Source organism: Schistocerca nitens, chromosome 10, assembly GCF_023898315.1.
Source record: "Schistocerca nitens isolate TAMUIC-IGC-003100 chromosome 10, iqSchNite1.1, whole genome shotgun sequence".
Taxonomy (NCBI): Eukaryota; Metazoa; Arthropoda; class Insecta; order Orthoptera; family Acrididae; genus Schistocerca; species Schistocerca nitens.
The window spans coordinates 207,372,073-207,391,638 of record NC_064623.1 but is presented as its reverse complement, the minus strand read 5'-3'; the positions used below and the strand labels follow the sequence as shown (position 1 = coordinate 207,391,638).

At 44.8% G+C, this 19,566-nt stretch overlaps 1 protein-coding gene across 1 annotated transcript in view; it reads left to right on the top strand.

Annotated features, from left to right (window-relative positions):
- LOC126210004 (basic proline-rich protein-like) overlaps positions 1-19,566 on the top strand; it is a 152,556-nt gene that overhangs the window by 45,283 nt on the left and 87,707 nt on the right. The window contains exon 2 of the mRNA XM_049939111.1: positions 416-596. Within this exon, the coding sequence (XP_049795068.1) occupies positions 462-596 (135 nt within the window). The 5' untranslated portion in view covers positions 416-461. The remainder of the gene's footprint in view (positions 1-415; positions 597-19,566) is intronic.

The following is a 19,566-nucleotide window of genomic DNA, read 5'->3' as shown; positions in this document are numbered from 1 at the left end:
TGTCGGTGGGTGTGTGTTCACAGATGTGTACGAGTCTGGTATCTGTCTCTTCATATTGTTAGTTTTCCAGGTATCTTACATCGAAAAGTGTGACACTCTTGATGTGTTCCCCGTCGTTATTCCGTGGTGGTGGGTGTGTGTTTACAGATGTGTACAAGTCTGGTATCGGTCTCTTCATATTGTTAGTTTTCTAGTTATCTTACATCTGAAGGCGTGACACTGTTGACGTGTTCCCCGTCATTATTCCGTGCTGGTGGTGTGTGTTGACAGATGTGCACGCGCCTGGTATCGGTCTCTTCGTATTGTTAATTTTCCAGGTACCTTACATCCGAGAGCGTGACGCTCTCGACGTGTTCCCTGTCGTCATCCCGTGCTGGAGCTGTGTTTCTGACAGACGTACACGCGCCTGTTGCAGGGAGGGGTCGCCGGACAGCGAGGTGACCGTGGTGGGAGGGGAGCTGATGGCGCAGCAGTACCGCTACCAGCCAGTGGTGGCGCCGCCCCCGCCGCCCGGACAGCAGTTCGGCTACGGCTACGCCCCCCAGTACTACCCCAGCCCCCCCGCCTCCAGCCTGCAGTACCCGCACTACCACCAGGTCAGTACCTGCGCCTCGCTGCAGTGCACTGCAATGAAAAAAGAAAGAGCGGAGCATCCAGAAGAATTAAGTCGGGTGATGCTGAGGGAATTAGATTAGGAAATGAGACACTTAAAGTAGCAAAGGAGTTTTGCTATTTGGGGAGCAAAATAACTGCTGATGGTAGAAGTAGAGAGGATATAAAATGTAGACTGGCAATGGCAAGAAAAGCGTTTCTGAAGAAGAGAAATTTGTTAACATCGAGTATAGATTTAAGTGTCAGGAAGTCATTTCTGAAAGTATTTGTATGGAGTGTAGCCATGTATGGAAGTGAAACATGGACGATAAATAGTTTGGACAAGAAGAGAATAGAAGCTTTCGAAATGTGGTGCTACAGAAGAATGCTGAAGATTAGATGGGTAGATCACATAACTAATGAGGAGGTATTGAATAGGATTGGGGAAAAGAGAAGTTTGTGGCACAACTTGACTAGAAGAAGGGATCGGTTGGTAGGACATGATTTGAGGCATCAAGAGATCACAAATTTAGCATTGGAAGGCAGCATGGAGGGTAAAAATCGTAGAGGGAGATCAAGAGATAAATACACTAAGCAGATTCAGAAGGATGTAGGCTGCAGCAGGTACTGGGAGATGAAGAAGCTTGCACAGGATAGAGTAGCATGGAGAGCTGCATCAAACCAGTCTCAGGACTGAAGACCCAACAACAACAATAATCCAGAAGACATGCTCGGATGTCGATGTCACTTCGTCCTCGTATACACAGTCGGTGGGTATGTAATTTATTAGAGTTGCAATTCTCTGTGTATCACCCCACGGCTTATCAAAATTGGTTTCCGTTAGAGACAGACCGTGCTTGCGCGGGATCTGGCGAACCCAGTGGTGTAAGCCCGGTAGCCACACCTGCAGCAGCTCCGTACCACGGATGTAGGACGACTAGTGGTATCCACTAAGCCCTCTTGCACTGGGAGTCTCAGCTTGATGCTTACTTTAGGGAGCATCATCTTACAAGGGGAGACCGCCAATTGTGAAATTCAGATTCGATTCGTACTGCGCATAATAAAAGCTCATGGCCAGAGGTGTAATGTGGCAAAGCACCAAGATGCACTTCTCAGCCGTTGTCGAGAAAATCGACAGTTAAAAGAAACCGTTGCGGTGAAATACTCTCTACGATTAATAATTTTCTACAGCGTCGTGGTGCAGCGGTAAGCGCTCGGGTTCGTAATCCGAAGGTCGCCGGATCCAATCTCGCGCCATGCAACCTTTTTTTTTTAGTATTTGGTTTTTGTAATTCAAATGTGTGTACACACACACACACACACACACATATATATATATATATATATATATATATATATATATATATATATATATATAAATAATTCCCGGCATATAATGTTGAAAGTCGTTTGTCGTGGAAAAACTGGAGACTTTGAACATCATTATGTTTTCCGTAAACAAAGTTGTATTTAACAACTGTTATTATTTGGCATCATAATGTTAACGGGGATGCAACCAGTGGTCTAGGGGTAGCGTCTTTGATTCATAATCAAAACGTCTTCGGTCCTGGGTTCGATCCCCGCCACTGGCTAAATTTTGATAAAGAATCAGCATTGCCGGCCGAAGACTTCCCGCGTAAGAAGTCAGCCTCATTCTGTGAACGGCCTTGTCAAAGAGGGCGGAGGAGCGGATAGAGGTTCAGGGCACTCTCTTGTCCTAGGGGTGGGAAATTGCGCCTAAAGGCGGAAGAATCAGCAATGATCAACGACATGAGGCTGCAGAAGGCAATGGAAACCACTGCATTAAAGACACGTAACGTGTATCCACAGGACATGTGGCCTGTAATTGAAGAAGTCTCATGATGATCTCTCCATTGGCAAAAGATTCCGGAATAGTCCCCCATTCGGACCTCCGCGAGAGGACTGCCAAGGGGGACGTTACCATGAGAAAAAGATTGAATAATCAACGAAAGGATAACGTTCTACGAGTCGGGGCGTGGAATGTCAGAAGCTTGAACGTGGTAGGGAAACTAGAAAACCTGAAAAGGGAAATGCAAAGGCTCAATCTAGATATAGTAGGGATCAGTGAAGTGAAGTGGAAGGAAGACAAGGATTTCTGGTCAGATGAGTATCGGGTAATATCAACAGCAGCAGAAAATGGTATGACAGGTGTAGGATTCATTATGAATAGGAAGGTGGGGCAGAGAGTGTGTTACTGTGAACAGTTCAGTGACCGGGTTGTTTTAATCAGAATCGACAGCAGACCAACACCGACAACGATAGTTCAGGTATACATGCCGACGTCGCAAGCTGAAGATGAACAGATAGAGAAAGTGTATGAGGATATTGAAAGGGTAATGCAGTATGTAAAGGGGGACGAAAATCTAATAGTCACGGGCGACTGGAATGCAGTTGTAGGGGAAGGAGTAGAAGAAAAGGTTACAGGAGAATATGGGCTTGGGACGAGGAATGAAAGAGGAGAAAGACTAATTGAGTTCTGTAACAAGTTTCAGCTAGTAATAGCGAATACCCTGTTCAAGAATCACAAGAGGAGGAGGTATACTTGGAAAAGGCCGGGAGATACGGGAAGATTTCAATTAGATTACATCATGGTCAGACAGAGATTCCGAAATCAGATACTGGATTGTAAGGCGTACCCAGGAGCAGATATAGACTCAGATCACAATATAGTAGTGATGAAGAGTAGGCTGAAGTTCAAGACATTAGTCAGGAAGAATCAATACGCAAAGAAGTGGGATACGGAAGTACTAAGGAATGACGAGATACGTTTGAAGTTCTCTAACGCTATAGATACAGCAATAAGGAATAGCGCAGTAGGCAGTACAGTTGAAGAGGAATGGACATCTCTAAAAAGGGCCATCACAGAAGTTGGGAAGGAAAACATAGGTACAAAGAAGGTAGCTGCGAAGAAACCATGGGTAACAGAAGAAATACTTCAGTTGATTGATGAAAGGAGGAAGTACAAACACGTTCCGGGAAAATCAGGAATACAGAAATACAAGTCTTTGGGGAATGAAATAAATAGGAAGTGCAGGGAAGCTAAGACGAAATGGCTGCAGCAAAAGATATGATTGTCGGAAGGACAGACTCAGCATACAGGAAAGTCAAAACAACCTTTGGTGACATTAAAAGCAACGGTGGTACCATTTAGAGTGCAACGGGAATTCCACTGTTAAATGCAGAGGAGAGTGCAGATGGGTGGAAAGAATACATTGAAATCCTCTATGAGGGTGAAGATTTGTCTGATGTGATAGAAGAAGAAACAGGAGTCGATTTAGAAGAGATAGGGGATCCAGTATTAGAATCGGAATTTAAAAGAGCTTTGGAGGACTTACGGTCAAATAAGGCAGAAGGGATAGATAACATTCCATCAGAATTTCTAAAGTAATTGGGGGAAGTGGCAACAAAACGACTATTCACGTTGGTGTGTAGAATATATGAGTCTGGCGATATACCATCTGACTTTCGGAAAAGCATCATCCACACAATTCCGAAGACGGCAAGAGCTGACAAGTGCGAGAATTATCGCACAATCAGCTTAACAGCTCATGCATCGAAGCTGCTTACAAGAATAATATACAGAAGAATGGAAAAGAAAATTGAGAATGTGCTAGGTGACGATCAGTTTGGCTTTAGGAAAAGTAAAGGGACGAGAGAGGCAATTCTGACGTTACAGCTAATAATGGAAGCAAGGCTAAAGAAAAATCAAGACACTTTCATAGGATTTGTCGACCTGGAAAAAGCGTTCGACAATATAAAATGGTGCAAGCTGTTCGAGATTCTGAAAAAAGTAGGGGTAAGCTATAGGGAGAGACGGGTCATATACAATATGTGCAACAACCAAGAGGGAATAATAAGAGTGGACGATCAAGAACGAAGTGCTCGTATTACGAAGGGTGTAAGACAAGGCTGTAGCCTTTCGCCCCTACTCTTCAATCTGTACATCGAGGAAGCAATGATGGAAATAAAAGAAAGGTTCAGGAGTGGAATTAAAATACAAGGTGAAAGGATACGATTCGCTGATGACATTGCTATCCTGAGTGAAAGTGAAGAAGAATTAAATGATCTGCTGAACGGAATGAAGTCTAATGAGTAAATCGGAGAAAGACGAAGGTAATGAGAAGTAGTAGAAATGAGAACAGCGAGAAACTTAACATCAGGATTGATGGTCACGAAGTCAGTGAAGTTAAGGAATTCTGCTACCTAGGCAGTAAAATAACCAGTGACGGACGGAGCAAGGAGGACATCAAAAGCAGACTCGCTATGGCAAAAAAAGGCATTTCTGGCCAAGAGAAGTCTACTAATATCAAATACCATCCTTAATTTGAGGAAGAAATTTCTGAGGATGTGCGTCTGGAGTACAGCATTGTATGGTAGTGAAACATGGACTGTGGGAAAACCGGAACAGAAGAGAATCGAAGCATTTGAGATGTGGTGCTATAGACGAATGTTGAAAATTAGGTGGACTGATAAGGTAAGGAATGAGGAGGTTCTACGCAGAATCGGAGAGGAAAGGAATATGTGGAAAACACTGATAAGGAGAAGGGACAGGATGATAGGACATCTGCTAAGACATGAGGGAATGACTTCCATGGTACTAGAGGGAGCTGTAGAGGGCAAAAACTGTAGAGGAAGACAGAGATTGGAATACGTCAAGCAAATAATTGAGGACGTAGGTTGCAAGTGCTACTCTGAGATGAAGAGGTTAGCACAGGAAAGGATTTCGTGGGGGGCCACATCAAACCAGTCAGTAGACTGATGACAAAAAATGTTAACCACGTATAGTTAACGGAAGACGTAGAAACGATATTCCGAAACGAATACGTATAGCGGAAGTCAAACGTTCGAATTAGAATAGAGACCCCACCAACACAAATTTGCTTTGGCAGGTATGAAATATAAACTCCGTTACTCGCTCGTTACGCTTGAAGAACAGACGTTGAATGGGCCGAAACGATCCGCCGCATAACTAGCGTAGTTGCCTGCTAACTTCGAAAGAACGTAGATGCGGTCCCTAGCTCAACTTATAACATCGTCGAAAATCACTGCGGACGGCAGAGCTTTGGTACACCCTGTTAAACAAACGGAAAAATGGAGGCGGTTCAATTGGAGGGCGATCCGCCTTTACCAACATGCATAAGCAATTCATCAATAGTATATATATATATATATATATATATATATATATATATTCGAATTACAAAAAACTAATTATAAAAAAAATTGCATGGGCGAGATTCGATCCGGCGACCTTCGGATTACGAAACCGAGCGCTTACCGCTGCGCCACGACGCTGTAGAAAATAATTAATCGTAGAGAGTATTTCACCGCAAGGGCTTCTTTTAACTGTCGATTTTCTCAACAACGGCTGAGAAGTGCATCTTGTTGCTTTGCCACATTACACCTCTGGCCATGAGCTTTTATTATGCGCAGTATGAATCGAATCTGAATTTCACAATTGGCGGCCTCCCCTTGTTTGTTGTCCTTGCGATAGCTAGTCTCTGTTTCTTGCTCCATTACGTGTAATGAGTCTTTGTTGCCTTCGAGACAAGTTGAATAAATCTTTTATTTGTTGTGTTAACTTGTTTGGTTATCGTGATTGTTGAGTTTCTCCCGGCGTATTTTATCATCAAAATATCCACGGGTGTACTGCCGGTCTACAGTGTCCAACGGGCACAAATATTTCGGCGATCATACGTGTCGCCATCATCAGGTGAACTGACGGACTGAGCTCCTGTGAACGTGCCGGCACGGAGATCCGTACGCTATGGCTGCTCAGAGGGAACTGGGTTTGAGGAAGGCCGGCGTGTACCAGATTCCGTGTCAATGTGGCAAGATAGTCAGACGATGCGTACCGTCGAGGATCGATGCCGTGAACACCAGAGGCGCACTCGACTGATGCATCCGAGCAAGTCGGCGGTCGCTGAACATTGTTTGTCGGAAAATCACGCTATGGAGTATGAACGCACGAGGATTCTGGAACAGACGTCGAGATACTGGGTCAGCGTTGTTAGAGAGGCCATCGAAATTCGTACCAATGACGACCTCATAAACTGTGACTGTGGCTATAATCTTAGCAAGGCTTGGGAACCAGCGATTGGGTTAATCGAGAGTAAATCGAGCAAACGTATAGTTTTGACGACCACGGCGGACAGAGCCATCACTCCGACGTCACCTCAGACGCCGTCGCAATCCGTTCCTCCGCGCGACCGTGGCGCGGGGCGCGGACGGCGGAAGGAGCGCGCCGCGGGCGGAGGGTATTTAAATCTGCCGCCGCCGCGGCCGAACCCAGTTCCCTCTGAGCAGCCATAGCGCACGGATCTCCGTGCCGGCACGTTCACAGGAGCTCAGTCCGTCAGTTCACCTGATGATGGCGACATGTATGATCGCCGTTGGACACTGTAGACCGGCAGTACACCCGTAGATATATTTTGATTGTTTGCTTATCGTTTCTGCTCCTGCTCAGGTTTCCTACGACGACAGTTGCCACACCATTCTGTAGTCCACGTCTCCTTACTGCTGTGTACGAAGTGATGCGCAACATTCTCAGAGGCAGATAGAATGGCCATTACAGTGCAGTACTGTTGCTGGCGTCTCGTGTTGTTACCAAGCCCGTTAGCGTACGTAAGTGGCGAGAATAGCGTCAGATATTGGCTGGTCACTGTGAAGTACACGGACATTTCATGTACTCCTATGAGAGGGAGGTACACTGTGTGATCAAAAGTATCCGGACACCCCCAAAAACATACGTTTTTCATATTAGGTGTATGGTTCTGCCACCTACTGCCAGGTACTCCACGTTACCGATCTCAGTAAATATTATACATCGTGAAAGAGCAGAAGGGGTGTTCCGCGGAACTCGTGGACTTCGAACGTGGACAGGTGACTGGGTGACACTTGTGTCATACATTTGTAGGAGAGATTTCCACACTCCTAAACATCCCTAGGTCCACTGTTTCCCACTCCTAAACATCCCTAGGTCCACTGTTTCCCACTCCTAAACATCCCTAGGTCCACTGTTTCCGATGTGATAGTGAAGTGGAAACGTGAAGGGTCACGTATAGCACAAAAGCGTACAGGCCGACCTCGTCTGTTGACTGAAAGAGACCGCCGACAGTCGAAGAGCGTCGTAATGTGTAATAGGAAGACATCTATCCAGACCATCACACGTGAATTCCAAACTGCATCAGGATCCACTGCAAGTACAGGGTGTTTCAAAAATGACCGGTATATTTGAAACGGCAATAAAAACTAAACGAGCAGCGATAGAAATACACCGTTTGTTGCAATATGCTTGGGACAACAGTACATTTTCAGGCAGACAAACTTTCGAAATTACGGTAGTTACAATTTTCAACAACAGATGGCGCTGCGGTCTGGGAAACTCTATAGTACGATATTTTCCACATATCCACCATGCGTAGCAATAATATGGCGTAGTCTCTGAATGAAATTACCCGAAACCTTTGACAACGTGTCTGGCGGAATGGCTTCACATGCAGATGAGATGTACTGCTTCCGCTGTTCAATTGTTTCTGGATTCTGGGGGTACACCTGGTCTTTCAAGTGTCCCCACAGAAAGAAGTCACTGGGGTTCATGTCTGGCGAATAGGAAGGCCAATCCACGCCGCCTCCTGTATGTTTCGGATAGCCCAAAGCAATCACACGATCATCGAAATATTCATTGAGGAAATTAAAGACGTCGGCCGTGCGATGTGGCCGGGCACCATCTTGCATAAACCACGAGGTGTTCGCAGTGTCGTCTAAGGCAGTTTGTACCGCCACAAATTCACGAAGAATGTCCAGATAGCGTGATGCAGTAATCGTTTCGGATCTGAAAAATGGGCCAATGATTGCTTTGGAAGAAATGGCGACCCAGACCAGTACTTTTTGAGGATGCAGGGACGATGGGACTGCAACATGGGGCTTTTCGGTTCCCCATATGCGCCAGTTCTGTTTATTGACGAAGCCGTCCAGGTAAAAATAAGCTTCGTCAGTAAACCAAATGCTGCCCACATGCATATCGCCGTCATCAATCCTGTGCACTATATCGTTAGCGAATGTCTCTCGTGCAGCAATGGTAGCGGCGCTGAGGGGTTGCCGCGTTTGAATGTTGTATGGATAGAGGTGTAAACTCTGGCGCATGAGACGATACGTGGACGTTGGCGTCATTTGGACCGCAGCTGCAACACGGCGAACGGAAACCCGAGGCCGCTGTTGGATCACCCGCTGCACTAGCTGCGCGTTGCCCTCTGTGGCTGCCGTACGCGGTCGCCCTACCTTTCCAGCACGTTCATCCGTCACGTTCCCAGTCCGTTGAAATTTTTCAAACAGATCCTTCATTGTATCGCTTTTCGGTCCTTTGGTTACATTAAACCTCCGTTGAAAACTTCGTCTTGTTGCAACAACACTGTGTTCTAGGCGGTGGAATTCCAACACCAGAAAAATCCTCTGTTCTAAGGAATAAACCATGTTGTCTACAGCACACTTGCACGTTGTGAACAGCACACGCTTACGGCAGAAAGACGACGTACAGAATGGCGCACCCACAGACTGCGTCGTCTTCTATATCTTTTACATCACTTGCAGCGCCATCTGTTGTTGAAAATTGTAACTACTGTAATTTCGAAAGTTTGTCCGCCTGAAAATGTACTGTTGTCCCAAGCATATTGCAACAAACGGTGTATTTCTATCGCTGCTCGTTTAGTTTTTATTGCCGTTTCAAATATACCGGTCATTTTTGAAACACCCTGTACTAACACAGTTAGGCGAGAGGTGAGAAAGCTTGGATTTCATGATCGAGCGGCTGCTCATAAGCCACACATCACGCCGGTAAATGCCAAACGACTCCTCGCTTGGTGTAAGGAGCGTTAACATTGGACGATTGAACAGTGGAAAAGCGTCATGTGGGGTGACTAATCACGGTAAACAATGTGGTGATCGGATGGCAGGGTGTGGGTATGGCGAATGCGAGGTGAACGTCATCTGCCAGCCTGTGTAGTGACAATAGTAAAATTCGGAGGCGGTGGTGTTACGGTGTGGTCGTTTTTTTCATGGAGTGGGCTTGCACCCCTTGTTGTTCAGCCAGGTGTTTGGATACTTTTGATTACATAGTGTATCAGTACCCGAGAGAGTTTGAAAGGAAAGGGTCTCCATTTGGTCTGCTGGTCGAATCGTGAAATATCCAATTTTGTGGGTCACTCTGATGTGACAGTGGGTGATGTTGGACACAGTGGGAACGTGAGAGCAGATCCACTGGTCGTCAAGGTTACGCTCGCCCACGCGTGACTTCCACAGGGGAAGACGCCGTCATATTGAGCACCGAGCGCGCCGTGACCCCTTCACATGCTCGTCTGCTATCCGACGACAAGCAGTGGACCCCCCGTGACATTCTGTGTCGGAAACTAGCAGGAGGCGGAGTGGAGCCGTAACCGGAAAGCATGAACTGAAAGTTCGTAAGACAGATGTCAATAACTATAGGCCTATATCGTTGACATCAATCTGTTTTATAATTATGTAAAATGTTTTTTGCGCTCACACTATGACGGTTTTGGAGAGCGAACATCTCTTTTACAAAGTTCAACATGTTGTGGTCTTGAGTCCTGAGACTGGTTTGATGCAGCTCTCCATGCTACTCTATCCTGTGCAAGCTTCTTCACCTCCCAGCACCTACTGCAACCTACATACATTTGAATCTGCTTAGTGTATTCATCCCTTGGTCTCCGATTTTTACCCTGCACGCTGCCCTCCAATACTAAATTGGTGACTCCTCGATCTCTCAGAACATGTCCTACCAACCGATCCCTTCTTCTAGTGAAATTGTGCCACAAGCTCCTCTTCTCCCCAATTCTATTCAGTACCTCCTCATTAGTTATATGATCTACCCATCTAATCTTCAGCATCCTTCGGTAGCACCACATTTCGAAAGCTTCTATTCTCTTCTTGTCTAAACTATTTATCGTCCACGTTTCACTTCCATACATGGCTACACTCCATACAAATGCTTTCAGAAACGACTTCCTGACATTTAAATCTATACTCGACGTTAACAATTTTTTCTTGCCATTGGCAGTCTACATTTTATATCCTCTCAACTTCGACCATCATCAGTTATTTTGCTCCCGAAATAGCAAAACTCCTTTACTACTTTAAGTGTCTCATTTCCTAATCTAATTCCCTCAGCATCACCCGACTTAATACGACTACATTCTATTATCTTCGTTTTGCTTTTGTTGATGTTCATCTTATACCCTCCTTTCAAAAGACTCTGTCCATTCCGTTCAACTGCTCTACCAGGTCCTTTGCTGTCTCTGACAGAATTACAATGTCATCGGCGAACCTCAAAGTTTTTATTTCTTCTCCATGGATTTTAATTCCTACTCCAAATTTTTCTTTTGTTTCCTTTACTGCTTGTTCAATATACAGATTGAATAACATCGGGAACAGGCTACAACCCTGTCTCACTCCCTTCCCAACCACAGCTTCCCTTTCATGCCCCTCGACTCTTATAACTGCCATCTGCTTTCTGTACAAATTGTAAATAGCCTTTCGCGCCCTGTATTTTATCCCTGCCATCTTCAGAATTTGAAAGAGAGTATTCCAGTCAACATTGTCAAAAGCTTTCTCCAAGTCTACGAACGCTAGAAACGTAGGTTTGCCTTTCCTTAATCTTTCTTCTAAGATAAGTCGTAAGGTCAGTATTGCCTCACGTGTTCCAACATTTCTACGGAATCCAAACTGATCTTCCCCGGGTTCGGCTTCTACCAGTTTTTCCATTCGTCTGTAAAGAATTTCCGTTAGTGCTTTGCAGCTGTGACTTATTAAACTGATAGTTCGGTAATTTTCACATGTCAACACCTGCATTGCGAAAAAAAAAAATTCTTGCGGAACTGAGTTCGTTCTGCTCCTTAGCTCTGCAGACAACGACGGTAAGGATGATGCTGTCTCTTGACTTCCGGAAGATATTCAACACCGTCCCGCACTGCCGTATCGTGAAAAAAAAAAGAGCTTACGTAGTATCTGACTAGATTCGCGATCGGATACAAGACTGGCTTACAAATAGAACTCAACACGTCGCCCTTAACGGAACAATATCGACAGATGTGAACATAATTTCCGGAGTACACCCAGGAAATGTGATAGGCCGTAACTGTTTCAAATATATGTGACAATTATTGAACAGTATGAAATAAAATCGTCATAACTTCTGAACGGTTTGCGTTAGGACGTTCAAACTGTATGGTTGGCCGCGGGGCACGATGGGAACTACTATGCGCCTTGTTGTTGTCAACCATTTGCACTTGAAAATGTCACGGTACAGCGTGCCTGAGCGTACAGGGCTTGTGAAGGCCTACTGTGCGAACAATAACAGCCCAACTGCAGCTCAAAGGAAGTTTTGGACAGAGTTCAAGCCAAAGTCAACCAGTCAGTGCACTGACAGTCAATAATTTGGTTCGCAAGTCTAAGAGAACGGGTAGTGTTCTGGATGACAGTGTTGGCAATGTCGGTCGTCCAAAATGGGTGAAAAGTCCTGAAAACATCGAGAAGACACGCGCTGTGTCTCATACCAGCACTGGGAAATCGATCAGATGAGCTACACAAGAGGTGGGGATCAGCTGGGAGACACTGCGACAAATTGTTGTTGAAGACCTGCATCTCTTCCCATACAAAACTCAGACTCAACAGCCATTCAGCCTCAGGGCCATGGAACAGCGGTTGTGTTTTGCCAATACTATTGTTCACAGAATTGACGAAAAGGACTTTAATGCGAATTTGGTTTGGTTTAGCGACGAAGTCCTCTTTCATTTGGATGGGTTCGTCAATAAACCAAATTGGCACATTTCGGGGACTGAAAATCAGCATTTCGCAACGAGAAGTCTCTTCATCTTCAACGGGCGACTGTATGGTGTGCAGTGTCCAGTCACTGAATACTCGGTGCGATAGTCCTTGATGGCACGGTGACTATCGAACGGTACGTGTATGTTTTGGGAGATGATTTCATCCCTATTATCCAAAGTGATTCTGATTTCGACAAGATAGTTCATTCAAGACGGAGCTCGATCCCATCGAAGCAGAATAGTGTTTGATGTCCTGGAGGAGCACTTTGGGGGATCGCATTCCGACTCTGGAGTACCCAGAGGCCACTGGCATGGGCCTCGATTGGCCACCACATTCTCCGTATCTGAACACATACGACTCCTTTTTCTGGGGCTGTATCAAAGACAAGGTGTACAGCAATAACGCAAAAACCAATGCTGAGCTGGAAACAGCCAATTCAGGTGGTCATCGGCAGCATCGATGTTCCGACGCTTCAGAGGATCATGCAGAATTTCGCAATTCGTCTGCGCCACGTCATCGCCAACGACGGCAGGCATATCGAACATCTCATAACCTAAATCCGAATATCTGTAGTGACGTTTCCATGTTGGATAAAGTGTGTGCACTCCTTAGTTTGTAACTACTTTACTTTTTTTTAATAGTTCAATACTTGTTACCCTGTACCTGTAAATGATGCAGTTCCAAACGCCGGAAGCTCTAGAACGCTGTTCGCAGGTGGTGCGGTTGTCTATAAGAAAGTAGTAATGTCAGAACTTAGTATCGATTTGCAGAATGGCCTACAGTGGGTTAATGAATGGTGCAGACCCTGGCTCTTGACCATGATCGCCGGCCGAAGTGGCCGCGCGGTTCTGGCGCTGCAGTCTGGAACCGCGAGACCGCTACGGTCGCAGGTTCGAATCCTGCCTCGGGCATGGATGTGTGTGATGTCCTTAGGTTAGTTAGGTTTAACTAGTTCTAAGTTCTAGGGGACTAATGGCCTCAGCAGTTGAGTCCGATAGTGCTCAGAGCCATTTGAACCATTTTTTTTTTTTTTTTGACCCTGATCGTGAATAAATGTGACATTTTGCGCATACATAGGAAAAGAAATCTACTGTTGTGCTACTACACAGTTGATAGCATATTGCTGGCAACATCATCTGTCGTAAAATGTGTAGGAGTAACTCTCCGGAACGACCTTATGTGCAATGACAACATAAAGTAAATAGTAGGAATAGCAGATACCAGACTGAGATTCATAGAAATGTCAGTAATGTAGGAAATGTAACTCACCCACGAAGGAAGTGGCTGGCAAGGCACTTCTCCGACCGGTTCACGAGTGTTGTTCATTAATCTGGGATCCCTACCAGTAGGACTGTTAGAAGAGATAGAGAAGATCCAACGAAGATCGACGCGTTTCGTCGCCGGATCGTTTGGTTTGCGCGAGAGCTTTACAGGGATGTCCAAGAAACTGCAGTAGCAGACGCTACAAGAGAGGCGTTATGCATCACGGAGAGATTTACTATTCAGATTTCGAGATAGCACTTTCCAGGTAGGTTATAACAACATATTACTTCATCTACATCTACGAGGTGCATTCAAGTTCTAAGGCCTCCGATTTTTTTTCTCTGGACTGGAAAGAGATAGAAACATGCGCATTGTTTTAAAATGAGGCCGCGTTCATTGTCAATACGTCCCAGAGATGGCAGCACCGTACGGCAGATGGAATTTTACTGCCAACGGCGAGAATGACAACTGTTTTAAATACTTAAAATGGCGACGTTTTCCTTACTTGAACAGTGTGCAATCATTCGTTTTCTGAATTTGCGTGGTGTGAAACCAATTGAAATTCATCGACAGTTGGAGGAGACATGTGGTGATGGAGTTATGGATGTGTCGAAAGTGCGTTCGTGGGTGCGACAGTTTAATAAAGGCAGAGCATCGTGTGACAACAAACCGAAACAACTTCGGGCTCGCACAAGCCGGTCTGACGACATGATCGAGAAAGTGGAGGGAATTGTTTTGGGGGATCGCCGAATGACTTGAACAGATCGCTTCCAGAGTTGGCATTTCTGTGTGTTCTGCGCACACAATCCTGCATGACGACCTGAAAATGCGAAAAGTGTCATCCGGGTGGGTGCCACGAATGCTGACGGACGACCACATGGCTGCCCGTGTGGCATGTTGCCAAGCAATGTTGAAGCGCAATGACAGCATGAATGGGACTTTCTTTCCGTCAGTTGTGACAATGGATGAGACGTGGATGCCATTTTTGAATCCAGAAACAAAGCGCCAGTCAGCTCAATGGAAGCACACAGATTCACCGCCACCAAAAAAATTTCGGGTAACCGCCAGTGCTGAAAAAATGATGGTGTCCATGTTCTGGGACAGCGAGGGCGTAATCCTTACCCATTGCGTTCCAAAGGGCACTACGGTAACAGGTGCATTCTACGAAAATGTTTTGACGAACAAATTCCTTCCTGCACTGCAAGAAAAACGTCCGGGAAGGGCTGCGCGTGTGCTGTTTCACCAAGACAACGCACCCGCACATCGAGCTAACGTTACGCAACAGTTTCTTCGTGATAACAACTTTGAAGTGATTCCTCATGCTCCCTACTCACCTGACCTGGCTCCTAGTGACTTTTGGCTTTTTCCAACAATGAAAGACACTCTGCGTGGCCGCACATTCACCAGCCGTGCTGCTATTGCCTCAGCGATTTTCCAGTGGTCAAAACAGACTCCTAAAGAAGGCTTCGCCGTTGCCATGGAATCATGGCGTCAGCGTTGTGAAAAATGTGTACGTCTGCAGGGCGATTACGTCGAGAAGTAACGCCAGTTTCATCGATTTCGGGTGAGTAGTTAATTAGAAAAAAAATCGGAGGCCTTAGAACTTGAATGCACCTCGTACTTCAGTACTCCCCAGATCACACTTAAGTCCCTGGCAGAGGATTCATCGAACCACCTTCACAATAATTCACTATTATTCCACTCTTAAATAGCGCGCGGAAAAAGGGAACACTCTTATCTTTCCGTGCGAGCTCTGATTTTCCCTATTTTATTATGATGATCGCTAGGTCGGCGTCAACGAAATAATTTCGGAATCGGAGGAGAAATTTGGTGATGCAAATTCCGTCAGAAGATTCCGCCGCAACGAGAAACGCCATTGTTTTAATGATGTCCACCCCATATCATGTATAATTTCAGCGACACCCTCTCCCCTAGTTCTCGATAGTACAAAACATGCTGCCCTTCTTTGAACTTTCTCGGTGTACTCCGTCAGTCCTATCTGGTAAGAATCCCACACCTTCTAAAAGAGGACGGACAAGCGTAGTGTAGGCAGTCTGTTCAATAGACATGTTGCATGTTCTAAGTGTTCTATCAATAAAACGCAGTCTTTGGTTCGCCTTCATTTTCTGGGTGTTCTTTCCAATTTAGGTTGTTTGTAATTGTAATTCCTAGGCATTTAGTTAAATCTATGGTCCTGCTGACATCCAGGGTCCACGGGTTCATGAGGTTGTCTACCTGTAAATGTCCATCCGCTCGATAGAATTTGAAACGAGACTCGTCCGAACACGCAACATGTTTGCAATCTTCAACAGTCCAATGTCGGTGTTGACGGACCTAGGAGAGGCGTAAAGCTTTGTGTCGTGCAGTCTTCAAGGGTACACGAGTGGCCTTCGGCTCCGAAAGCTCATATCGATGATAGTTCGTTGATGGTTCGCACGCTGACACTTGTTGATGACCCAGAATTGAAATCTGCAGCAATTTGCAATTTGGCCACAGTCTTCTTTGCGAATTCGTGGATTCTAACTTCAGAGAGCAGCTGTGGTGTTTTGGAGGAGATCTCAGGATATCTCAGGAACAGTTGCAACCATTTTTTAACTGAGAGTCCTCGTTGAGACTTAAGAGAATGCTTAATATTATTTCTTATGGCCAGCTGAAAATCTATATGTTTAACATCATCAACACCTAAACCATAATACTTTCTCTCCATTGTTGTATAGTACTCGAGGAGATGAACCTCTATCTTGGGAGATAAAATAGTTTTATGGTGTAGTGCAACACTGAAAAGATATGCACATTCAGCGTTTTGCGACTTCAGTCATGAAATACTCGTACGTCCTCAGTGTTCTCGATATCCCAAATCCACGTACCGCTTGTTTTAACACGTACGTTGCCCCCCTGAACAGCATTAATTGTACTAAACTTCGCATTTTCATCCCAATTTCGTCTTTTTGCCAACTGAAAATACGGAGATATGCTAAGATGTTTACCCAAATATGGTTCCTGGGTCTTACCTAGATCCAGCATGGCGGCCATATTACGGAATGGCCTGCATTGCAGATGGGGCTTGATTGCCAAAGGTACAGTTGATGTAAAACATTGTCAAGGAAATCCAGCATAAGACAAAGAATGTTAAAAGCTTTCTGTGGTTAAAAAGTGGTTTTCTAATTAAAAATTGGTTTTCTAATATTTAGTCTATATTTCATAGTTAAACACCTTGTATAAATAAAACATAACAAACACTAAACTTAGCTCCGAAAAGGAAACAAAAGATTCACGACTGTCACAGAGAGAGCTTCTTGTGTTACTGCTTGGCTTACCAGCGCCCCCCTCAAGAAGTCAACGCTAATGCCGCATGAGTGCGCCACTTGCTGGAGAGTTTGGAAAGGGTGGCCGTATTAGAATAACGGGCCGTATTTGGCTCCTTTATACTGTAAATAGCAGAAGAAAAGGTCGTGCTGTTTTGTCTGGGGACAAGTAAGGGGGGTAAGGGCGAAGTCTAAGTTTGTCTGCACGTCTCCCCACTGTCTCTACCCAGCTACGTCACAGCGATCTCCTACAGGCTGTTTCACAAGGTTGTACCGACCCTTCCTCAGCGTGTATTTTAAAGCAGTGGCGACGTAATGTGACGACACGCTCGGGAGTGTTAAATTTGCAGGAAATATGCAGTAACACCCTATGGAATACAGAAATGTAGGAAGGCACACGAATAGAATCCACGCGAATCGTCACACACTGTGTTGCACTGCCAAGCGGGAAATAGACTCTTAGTCACACTGTACGTCATTGTAGCATTCTTCCGGGAAAGTGCACTTCTCCACCGTGAGTGCTGCTGGCTCTTCAGTTTAGAGTTGTTGTTGTTGTTGTTGTCGTTGTAGTCGTCGTCGTCTTTAGTCGAAAGACTGGTCTGATGCAGCTCTGTCCTGTGCAAGCTTCTTCCTTTCTAAATAACTACTGCAACCTACATCCTTGTTGTATGCTTACTGTGTTAATCTCTTGTTCTCCGTCTACGATTTTCACAGTCCACTCTTCGTTCCAGAACTACATAGCTGATCCCCTGATGTCTCAGAATGAGACCTATCAACAAATTCCTTCTTTTGGTCGATGTCTGCCACAAATTTCCTGTCTCTCCAGTTCTGTTAAGTGCCTCTTCATTAGATGCGCGGTCTACCCATTTATTCGTCACCATTCTTCTGCAGCACCACATTTCACAAGCTTGTATTCTCTTCTTGACTAAAGAGTTTACCGTCGGTGTTTCACTTCCATACATGGCTACGTTCCAGACAAATGTCTTCAAAAAAGATTTCGTAACATTAAATCTATATTCGATGTTAACAAATTTCCATTCTTCAGAAACGCTTTTCTTGCCATCGGCAGTCCACAATTTACAACCTTTCTAGTTCGACCATCGTCAGTTATTTTGCTGCTCAAATAGCAAAATCTGCCGACTACTTTCAAGTGTCTCGTTCCCTAATCTAATTTCCTCAGCATCAACCGATTTATTTGGACTACATTCCATTATCATCGTCTTTCTTTGTTGATGTTCATCTTGTATACTCCTTTCCAGACATTGTCCAAGTCATTTGCTGTCTCCGATAGAATTCGGTGTCATCTACAAACCGCAAAGTATTTTTTTCTTTTCCTTGAACTTTAATCCCTATTCCAAATACTTCTTTTGTTTTCTTTCCTACTTGCTCAATGTGCCGATTGAATAACAGCGGCGATAGGCTACAACCCTGTCTCACTCCCTTCTCAACCACTTCTTCTTTCGTACACCTAGACTCTTACAACTGCCGCCTGGTTTCTGTATAAATTATAAATAGCCTTTCGCTTCCCGTATTTTACCCTTGCTACCTCCAGAATTTCAAATGGAGAATTCCAGTCGACATTGTCAAAAGCTTTCTCTAAAACAACAAATGCTATAAATGTAGGTTTACCTTTCCTTCTATGAGAAGTCGCAGAGTCAGTATTGCCTCGCATGTTCATACATTTCTCCGGAATCCAAATTGATCTTCCCCGATCTCGGTGTCTACCAGTTTCCCCATATTTCTGTAAAGAATTCGTGGTAGTATTTTGCAGCCATGACTTATTAAACTGATTCCACCTGCTTTCTTTGAAATGGAATTACTATATTCGTCTTGAAGTATGTGGTGATTTCACCTGTCTCATGCATCTTGCTCACCAGATAGAAGAGTTTTGTCCTGGCTAGCTCTCCCAGCTCTATTAGTAGTTCTAACGGAATGTCTACTCCCAGTGCCTTGTTTCGACGTCGGACTTTCAGTGCTCAGTCGAATTCTTCACGCAGTATCGTATCTCCTATCCTATCTTCATCCACGTTCTCTTCCATTTCTGTAACATTAATCTCAATTGCATCTCCCTTGTACAGACCGTCTATATACTCCTCCCACCTTTCAACTTTCCCTTTTTTGCTTAGGACTGGTTTTCCATCTGAGCTCTTGATACTCATACCGCTGATTCTCTTCACTGTAGTGAAATATGCTTCGAAATCCTTACATTTGTTCTCTAGCCACTCCTGCTTAACCATTTTGCACTTCCTATCATTCCTGTCAGTATCTTTCTAAACGTTTCTAATCCCTTTCGCCTGCTTCATTTGCCGCATTTTTAACTTATCCACTTCCGCCACTTAAAATTAATATCTCCTGTACTATCTAGTGATTTCTACTAGGCCTTGCCTTTTTAACTATATTATCCTCTGTTCTCTTCACTGTTTCATCTCTTAAAGCTATGCATCCTTCTTATACTGTACATCTTTCCCCTGTTCGTGTCAGTCGTTCCCTAATGCTCCTCCTGAAACTCACTAGAGCCTCTGGTTCTTTCAATTTATCCAGGTCCCAT